A 9,360-nucleotide genomic window follows, 5' to 3' on the forward strand; every position below is an offset into this window, starting at 1 on the left:
GAAACATTTGCATATCACTTACCTGATGTGGGGTTCATATCTGGAATATGTAAGTGACCCCTTCAACTCAGCCCCAAGAAGGCAAGCAACCCAAGTGAAAATGGGCAGGCCTGGCCGCCGGTGTGGCTCGGTCGGTTGAGGGCTGTTCCCCGGCTCAATTTCCAGTCGGGGCACATGCCCAGGTTTCCGGCCCGATCCCCAGTAAGGGACGTGCAGGAGTCAGCCGATCGATGTTTCTCTCTCCCTCTGCCTTCCTCTCTCTCTCTCTAAAATCAATAAAAACATATTTTTTAAAAATATGGGCAGAGGACTTGATTGGACATTTCTGCGGACAAGTTACATGGAGGGACCCCCAGTGCTCAGCCACTGGTCCCCTTTCCCTCCTGCCCTCCCTCTACAGGTGACTCGAAATACTATTTGAGTCCAGGTGTCCCAGAGAAACAGAACCGATGGGAAATACAGAGACCTGCACGGGGGGGTTGCTGTACGAACTGGCTCGGGGGGTACGGGAGCCGGGAAGTCCCTCCACCTGCCGTCTGCAAGCTGGGGGACCAGGAAAGCCAGTGGTGTGTTCAGTCCGAGTCAGGAGGCTTGAACATTGCGGGGCGCAAGTGGTGCGAGTCCCAGGCTGAGCCCAAAATCCAAGACCCAGGCGCACCGCTGTCTCAGGGCAGTAAGAGCGGAGAGGGCCCTGCCTTTTTGTTCTGTTTGGACCCTCGGCAGACTGGATGGTGCCCCCGCCCCCGGGGAGGCCCATCTGCCTGACTCAGTCTACAGATTCAAGTGCTCATCTCTCCCAGAACCCTCACAGACACGCCCAGAAACATGGTTTACCAGCTACGGGGCAGCCTCCAGCCCAGTCAAGCCGACATAAAATTAACCATTACAAACACCATCTATCTGCAGAATACTCCCCAATTCGCATCTCTGCCCAGGTCTCTGCACCCCACTTCCCAGTCAACATCTCTAGAAGGTCCTCCCCCAAACGCAGCCACTTGTGCCTTCCCAGGTCAGTCAAGGGACAGTCCATCCTTCAGACCCCAGCAGCACCCTCAGTTCCTCTCGTGTATGTCCAGCCCCCAAATCTAAAGAAGGCTGAGCCCTTCTCTTTCCCTCTGCCGCAAATGTGGAGGCTTGAACATTTGCGGGGGGCGAGTGGTGTGAGTCCCAGTTTGGGGGGGAGGAGGCGAGAAGGAAGCGGCTGCTAATGGGTGCCAGGTTCCCACTGGGGGTATTGAAAATGTCCTAAAATTAGCTAATGTTGAGGGCTGGACAATCTTACGAATATACGAAAAACCGGTGAATCATCATGTTAACGTAAGAAAACATTCAAGCCTGTGAAGACTTTTTTTGTGTGAGTTTATTTGAGCCAAACTGTCGACACCTGCCAAGAAGCAGAATCTCAACGGATTTGAGATTGGCAGTTTTGCACCTTGTTTTATGCGTTACAATCAAAAGAGGAGACGTAAGTGGGTTAAATGAAATCCATGGGTGACAGGTTAGCGAGGCGGGAGAAAGCAAAGCGGGGAAACCTCTGGGACCGGATAGAAAGTCAAATGATGGACACGCTTGTTTCTCAGGTGGGTGCAGGATAGTTAACAGTCAGCAATTCACTCAATAACCATGAGGGGATTTGTGGTCTCCACAGAGCAAGGCCTGGGCTTTGAAGGGTCTGGAAAAAGGAAAATCACTTTGACATCCCAACGATATGTTACCATAGATGCAAAAGACAAAAGACAGGCTCAGTTAAGGTGAAAATTAACCTTTGTCAGGGAAGATTCTAGCCTAGGACAGAACTGCCCACCATAAGCTGCTTTTAGTAAAAAAGTGTTCATTTCAGACCATCCTTGTGGTTACTTTAGGTCTCTGAGTTTGCAAGGCCGCCCGCAGGCCTTTCCTGAGCTTGTCCAGTTTAGCATGTGGCCCCTTTTCGCCCACAGTACACTTCAAAAGTGTAAGTTACACGGGATATGAGTTCTCTCTCAATTAAAAGTGTGTGTGTGTGTGACTCAGATGCCTTTGCTCCTCACACTCTGCAGGGGCTCCATCTCAGGGGGAGAAGCCGGCCGTCCTGGCCTGTGAGGCCCTTCCTAATCTGCGCCTGCCCTGACCTGCCCCTGCCGCCCTGACCTGCCCCAGCCGTGCTGCAGACCTGCTGGGCCCCTGCTGCCCCTGGAACCCGCTGCAGACCTGCTGGGCCCCTGCTGCCCCTGGAACCCGCTGCTGACCTGCTGGGCCCCTGCTGCCCCTGGAACCCGCTGCTGACCTGCTGGGCCCCTGCTGCCCCTGGAACCCGCTGCAGACCTGCTGGGCCCCTGCTGCCCCTGGAACCCGCTGCTGACCTGCTGGGCCCCTGCTGCCCCTGGAACCCGCTGCAGACCTGCTGGGCCCCTGCTGCCCCTGGAACCCGCTGCAGACCTGCTGGGCCCCTGCTGCCCCTGGAACCCGCTGCAGACCTGCTGGGCCCCTGCTGCCCCTGGAACCCGCTGCAGACCTGCTGGGCCCCTGCTGCCCCTGGAACCCGCTGCAGACCTGCTGGTCCCCCTGCTGCTCCTAGAACCTGCTGCTGACCTGCTGGTCCCTCTGTTGCTCCTAGAACCTGCTGACCTGCTGGGCCCCCTGCTGCCCCTGGAACCCGCTGCTGACCTGCTGGGTCCCTGCTGCCCCTGGAACCCGCTGCAGACCTGCTGGGCCCCTGCTGCCCCTGGAACCCGCTGCTGACCTGCTGGGTCCCTGCTGCCCCTGGAACCCGCTGCTGACCTGCTGGGTCCCTGCTGCCCCTGGAACCCGCTGCAGACCTGCTGGGCCCCTGCTGCCCCTGGAACCCGCTGCTGACCTGCTGGGCCCCTGCTGCCCCTGGAACCCGCTGCAGACCTGCTGGGTCCCTGCTGCCCCTGGAACCCGCTGCAGACCTGCTGGGCCCCTGCTGCCCCTGGACCCCCCCCCCCCCGCCGGGGTGCGGGGACCTCGGGCGCCCCGCCCTTTCCCCTTTCGACCCGCCTCCTGTGAACAGTCCCGATGACTAAGCTCCGGCCCGGGACCTTCCCAGCGTCCCGCGCGCCGCAGCACCGCCGCCGGCACCCAGTCGGCCCAGGGCGCTGGAGCAGCGCGCGCCCCGGTCCGACCCCGAGGTCAGAGGGCACTAAGTGCGCCCCGAGTGACCCCGCGCGGCCTCCCGCTCGCGGGCGTCGGGGGCACGGAGGACACGCGGCGCCGCGCGTGCCAACAAGCCGCCGCCCCTGTTACCGCGGCCGCACGGCCCTTCCCGCAGGGGGCGCCCCCGCTCCCGCCGGCAGCCGGCCCCGGGACCCCAAGGCCCCAGGTTTCCTGCCGAAGGGCGCAGGCGCAGAGGCCGACGCAGCCCCCAGGCGGAAACGGCTCCGCTCGGGCTCAGGGCGCCTGCGCGGTCTCCGGAGTCCTCTCGAAACGCGGAAGGAGCCGGGAGCCGGTGCCGCTGGGCCTCCGCTGGCGGGGTCGCGGCGCGGGGCTGGGGCCCAGGGAGCCCGCGGAGGAGAGCCGGGCGCAGGCCGGCGGGCGGGGCGCGCGCCCGCCATGGACCGGTTCCTGGTGCTGCTGCACGCCGTGTCCAGCGGGCTCTCGAGCGACGAGCTGGCGCAGCTCAAGTTCCTGTGCCAGGGCCGCGTCAGCAAGAGGAAGCTGGAGCGCGCGGGCAGCGGCGTCGACCTCTTCTCCGTGCTGCTCGAGCAGAACGAGCTGGACGGCGAGCGCCCCGAGCTGCTGCGCGAGCTGCTGGCCTCCCTGCGGCGCCGGGACCTGCTGCGGCTGCTGGACGACTACGAGGGCGGCGCGGCGGGGCGGGCGGCGCCGGAGGAGCGAGGTGGGCGCGGGCCGGGGCCGGGCGGGGGAGGGGGAGGGGGCGGGGGAGGGGGAACGGCGAGGGAGGGGCCGGGGAGCGGGGGAGGGGGAACGGCGAGGGGAGGGGGCCGGGGAATGGGGTACGGCCGGGGGAGGGGCGGAGGGGGTGGGAAACGGGGGGCCGGGGGGATGGGGAACGGGCGGGGGGAGGGGCACAGCCTGAAGGAGGGGGCCGGGGGCGCGGGGCCCATCCGCCCGCCCAGCCCGCGTTGTTGCGCGTCTGCCGGGCGCCCGAGCGGGGCCAGGTCGGCGTTTGCGCGGTTTCCTCTGGCCCGCCGGGGATTCCGGGCACCCGCGGGGGAAGCACAGCTCGGGACAGTGAACTCAGCCTAGGGTGCGGCGCGCGGACCCCCCCCCCCCAAGCGCAGTGCTGTGTCCGCCCTCCCGCTCGGTCCGGGGAAATGAGAAAACCCGCGGAAGGAAGAGGCGTCGCTGTCCGCTGGGTGGGGAAGGGTCGGGGGCAGCCTGCCCGCTGCCGGGGCTCGGTGCCCAGCCGGAGCCGCTGCCCGCCGACGGCGGCGAGCAGCAACGACGGGCGCGCCCGGCAGGCCTGCCCTCGCTGATGCCAGCGCGTCACCTGTGAGTGCTCACAGTAAGCCCGTCCCTGGTGCATCACCCGCCGCCGTCCCCCTTTTGCAGGGGCGGGGTCGGCTCAGGGCTGTGCCCCTACTGCTTGGCCAGGCACCGACGGAGCTGGGAGCTGCGGCCGAAGCCGGGCACTGTGGCCTCCGGGCGGCGGGTATTAGGCGCTAAACTGCCCCTCCGATCGAGTCCGCTGTGTAGCGGGGCCTACCCCGCTCTCAGGCACCCCCTCTGCCCCCTGCGCCTGTGGCTTGCAGAGGTTTCCAGGAGTAAAAGTGAGGCTGGAGTTAAGTGGAGTTTCTCAGCCAAAGGCCGTGTTCTCAGAGCCTGGGGCACCCCTCACAGGCTTCGGGCTGTAGCCTGGACTCCGTCATTCTATCATTGAACCCAAAGAGGGTATAAATGGGACACTGATGGCAGGCTGACAGCACAGCTCCGCCTAAGAGTAGGCAAATTGAGGTTTCATATATTTATATGTATGCACACACGCAGTGCTAGGCAAACAAACTGGAACATCGGAAAACTATTTTCAAGGATATTTGGTGAGGGAGAACGCTGATCTGGTATGTTTAGAAGGCAGATCACATGCTGTAGATAGCAGTTTAGGTTTATGTGTGTGTTTTGTGTGTGTAGTTACTGTATGTTGGAGGGTAGGTAGTGCACTAGAAGGTTGAGAGCCGGTGCAGGGATTGATAAGGGGTGATTCTTTGTGACTCTTGCAGAAGGTGATTTAGCCTAATGATTCAGACCCACAGGGCTGTGCATCCTGGCTGTGCCGTGGTCTAGCTGTGTCACCTGGGAAAAACACTGGCCTTCTCTGTGCTCGTTTTCCTTATTTGTACAAACGGTCATCATAACACAAGTGTCTCGGGCTTGTAGCTGGAGATGAGAGTTTGTAGGAGCCGTCCATGCAGCATTCCCTCCTCCCCTTTCCCTCCCCATTCCAGAACAGTCTTATGTTTTCTATAGTGCCCGGCTTACTGACCTCAGCAGTAACTTCAGCACTTCAGAGCATGGTAGCCAGGGACTAGAGACTGGTGGTCAATCTGGGGCCGCCATGCAAATCCCCACAGACTTGGTGGCTTAAAGGAACAGAAATGGACTTTTACAGTTGGGAGCTAAAATCAGAAATCAAGGTGTCTCAGGGCCACGCTCCCTCCTAAGGCTTTGGAGGAGGATCCTTCCTGCCTCATCCAGCTTCTGGGGCTCCAGGCATCCTTGGCTGTAGCTACATCACTCCAGTCTCTGCCTCCATGGTCACGTGGCCTCTTCTGTGTATGTCTTATCAGGACACTCGTCACTGGGTTTAGTGTCCTGCATAATCTAGGATGACCTCATCTCAAAGGCTTCAACTCTATCACACCTGCAGAGGCCCTTTTCTAAACAAGTTAACATTGGTGGTTCCAGGGGTTTGACATGGATATGTCCTTTCAGGACCACAGTTCCAGTTGGGATAGGGAAGTAACCCCATTTCCTTCCTTCGGACAACTCCCAGCCCCTTCCTCCGGTTCCCCTGTCCTAAGCAGATAGCCTCACTACAGCCCGCCCCAGCCATGGGGTCGCCAGCAGGCCATACCTCCTGGGTAGTATTCTGAGGCAGCGTTGGCTGGGGAGGATCAGAAGCTACTATTGGGCCTCTGACCTCCCGGCCCCTCTGCGACCGGGTGACTTCGGCCTTTGCAGGAGGACCTCTGTGTGCCCAGCACTTGGGTCAGCATGAGAAGCCCATCAGGTTATCTGTCTCCTGAGGAGCACCCCAAAGCCTCTGGTCAGTCATCTTGTCCTTCCCTCCCCTAGACCTCTGTGCAGCGTTTGACATCATATGTGACCACGTGGGGAAGGACTGGAGACGACTGGCCCGTCAGCTCAAAGTGTCTGACTCCAAGATCGACGCCATCGAGGTGAAGTATCCCCGGAACCTGACAGAACAGGTGCGGGAGTCGCTGCGTGTCTGGAAGAGCTCCTCGGGGGAGAACGCGGCCGCAGCCCACTTGGTGGAGGCGCTGCGGGCCTGCCGGCTCAACCTGGTGGCGGACCTCGTCGAGGAGGACCAGCAGGCCCGGGGCCTCCAGCGCGAGAACGAGAGCACGGGCAGCACACTGTCCCTCATGTCCTGGGACTTGGACACCCCCACGCCAGGAGTCTCCTGACCCCCTGCTCCCCTCCAGGACCACAGCATCCCCAGAGTCTGAACTTGGCGGGTACCTTCTGGGGGCCCAGACTATGACCCCTGTGGTTCCGTGGTTACTATTTTGTGTCAGAGTCACTAGCTTTCTGTTAACAATTGGCCAGGGGCTAGGAATCCTGTCATTTTAAAAAGCCATCCTCCTGCTTCTGTTGAGCAGATGCCTTCCCAGCAGAAACCTCCGTTGCAGATAATTCTCTGTCTCTATTGTGATTTTGCATCACACATTCTCAAGAGCCGTGTCTCAGCCGCGATCTCCGTTGCAGCGGTTCTGGGGTTCTGGGCTCCGCCTGTGAGTGACTGCATTTCCTCCCAGCTGACCCGGCCTCTAAAGAGGGGAGTGTCACCCCCAGCAAACCCGGACCTGCAGAGGGCAGCACTGGCTCGCTTAGGCCCTGCCTCCCTCCAGAGGCACCAGAAGGCCTTCCAGCTATGACCTTGGCAAAGCTGCATGTGGTGGGATATCGTGCATCGCCTTGGCGGTTGCTGAGGTCCTAGACACACTGTCCCCTCTAAGCTCGGATCCAGCCTTTGGGCCCCCACACCTTCAACAGATACTTCATGTGCCTGGAGCTGGAGCCACAGCAACACACAGAACAGAAGTGGCCCTGCCCCGTTCACCCCCAAAACTGCCCAGGACACAGGTGTTAGCCAGCCCATCACAGGCCTGGTTGCAGGCCCCTCCAGTACCAGCATCACAGGCAGGAAGCACTTGATCACCCATCACCTTTGCTGAGTCTTGCAACTCAAATCAGAGCTTCGTGTGGGTGAGATTAGGGCACATGGTGGGTGACGTGAAACTGCCCCACAGCTAGGGCCCCTCCTAGGTCAGAGCTGTAGAGCGGGATGAACTTGCACAAGAAATTGCCCCCTGAAGCTGGGCTCCAGGCCTGATGGAAGCAGCTTTGTTAAGCTAGCCCCTTCGTGGTCAAGAGGTTCTCACGGGACTCACCGAGCCCAGGAGTGAGGCTTGCTGAACAGGACAAGCAGCCTGTCCTCGAGGCCCAGTGTCCCCAGCTTTGTAAAGAAGGAAACATACGAGAAAATATATACACTGTGTAGAAAAGCACAGATGGGCTTTTCTGACGTCAGTTATTATACTGTGTTTGCCACATTTTCTCTGATGTGTGTGGTCACCCACACTGGTGGGTGCTCTGCCCCTGAAGAGCATGTGCTTCGAATCCGACCCAGCATCGCCCTTGGGCTCTGCCTCTGGGGTTCCATCTCCTTACACAGGGCCTTAGAGAAATAACTATTTTTCAAATCTGTGGCTACTTGCTTCTTAGGTGCCTTCACAATGAGCAGTGACATTCCTCTTGGGGGGATCTCAGGCTGTTCTGCTGCTTTTCATGGTCTCAGGATACTTGGGCCTCTGGTTCTGGAGGGTCACTTCTCATCCCCACGCATGAACCGATTGCTACACAGCATTTATGCACCGGTGATGAAGGCTGCTCCCAGGCGAGTATTCAGGGTCTTTCCATAGCCCCTCCTGGGACAGATGTGACTGGTGTCCAGTCAGAGCCGTGTCCTCAACATTCACCCACCCTAAGTAGGGAGCTGCTACAAGTTCTGGACAAGGATTTCTTGTAGCAATTGACAAAAACCACATTTTTTGCAATCACAAAAATGTACTTTTCTAATAAAGGTGCTGGTGAATCACGTGGTTGCCTTGAAAGCTGATGTTAAGGCTGAGTTTCGTTCTCTCTGCCCTTTTCCCCTGAGAAGGGGAAGACCTGCATTTCTCAGATTTCAGGCCAACGAAGGGGAATTTGATCTACTGCTTCCTGGAACGAAGGGTAAACTCCCTGGTCTTCAGCCCGCCCCTCCTGAGTCTTCCCAGTTCACACTCTTCTGCCCCTCCACACAGCAGCGGCCTGCTCCCTGGACACACACAGACTCTGTCGGTCACCCCACCTCCAGGGTCACTGGTCACTCATGGGAGCCCTCACCTAGCCTGTCCTCCCAGCACTTGCTGAGGTTGCAGGCTGCAAGCCCATTGCAGACCTGCTCAGGCTCAACCCCGGGCATCTGACACTTCTCTCAACCACTCTCCTCGAAATGCTCTTTGTTTCCTTCCACTGGCCATTCCCGCACACCCCCTCCCAGCACCCGTCCACAGCCCTCTGGGTCCCTGAGGGAGCAGGGGCCCTTGGCCTCGCTCACCCCAGGTCCCTGATTCCTCCTGCATCTTTCCCTAAGGCACCCCGACCCATATTGTCCGCTGCCAGGAGTACGCCTTTTGCCATGCAGGAGAACATAACAGGTTGTGGGGGCTAGGACGTGGGCACCTTGGGGGGCAGGCATTGTACCTGCTGCAAACCTCAAGCTCAGCATCCCCCATGCCATCCCTGCCCAGTTCTGTGCCTGGGACCACCACCTGCCCAGTCACCTAAAGTGCAGACCTGAGCCGCCTCCTGCCCGGGGCTACCTGTCCAATGTATAACAGCACCCGCTCCTCTAGACCAGACTACCTCTCAGGCATCTCCTTCCCACCCCTCTCCTGCTGTTGCGCGCCCCCCTCCCCCTGTGAGCCTCACCCCCTTGCTGGACACCAGGCTCTGCTCTTTCCTGCCCATCCCAGCCCTTCTAACCCATCCCCCATCCCCAGACCCCGGAATGTATTTTTAGAGCTGCAAGCTCTCTGCACATTTTTCTGTCTTGCATTTTTATTTCCATGATAACCCTTCTGAGTCATTGCTCGGACCGCTTTCTAACCC

The 9,360-nt window shown here is 59.9% G+C and overlaps 1 protein-coding gene and 1 long non-coding RNA gene across 3 annotated transcripts; one reads left to right on the forward strand and one right to left on the reverse strand.

Moving 5' to 3' along the window:
* Positions 1-1,342: 1,342 nt before the first annotated feature.
* On the reverse strand, positions 1,343-2,734 carry LOC308564434. Of its 2 annotated transcripts, XR_013999951.1 has the most exons (3): positions 2,674-2,734; positions 2,495-2,599; positions 1,343-2,372 (listed from the first exon to the last, which is right to left on the reverse strand). It is a non-coding gene; the product is annotated as an uncharacterized lncRNA (long non-coding RNA). The 2 variants fall into 2 exon arrangements; XR_013999952.1 differs by lacking the exon at positions 2,674-2,734 and having other exon boundaries at positions 2,495-2,667.
* A 158-nt stretch (positions 2,735-2,892) lies between these two features.
* On the forward strand, positions 2,893-8,302 carry FADD (Fas associated via death domain). Its single transcript, XM_081152668.1, has 2 exons — positions 2,893-3,838; positions 6,256-8,302. Exons 1-2 carry the CDS (start codon positions 3,019-3,021, stop codon positions 6,606-6,608), a joined length of 1,173 nt encoding a protein of 390 aa, XP_081008794.1. The 5' UTR covers positions 2,893-3,018; the 3' UTR covers positions 6,609-8,302.
* The last annotated feature ends 1,058 nt before the right edge of the window (positions 8,303-9,360 follow it).

Source organism: Miniopterus schreibersii (genome assembly GCF_964146895.1).
Source record: "Miniopterus schreibersii genome assembly, chromosome: 12".
Classification (NCBI taxonomy): domain Eukaryota; kingdom Metazoa; phylum Chordata; class Mammalia; order Chiroptera; family Miniopteridae; genus Miniopterus; species Miniopterus schreibersii.

What these genes read in the sequence shown, in the direction of transcription:
- FADD (XM_081152668.1), top strand. Translation starts at nt 3,019, where the DNA reads ATGACTAAGCTCCGGCCCGGGACCTTCCCAGCGTCCCGCGCGCCGCAG. An exon ending in GGCGGCGCCGGAGGAGCGAG is followed by an intron (nt 3,839 to 6,255) that starts GTGGGCGCGGGC and finishes TCCCTCCCCTAG; the next exon opens with ACCTCTGTGCAGCGTTTGAC.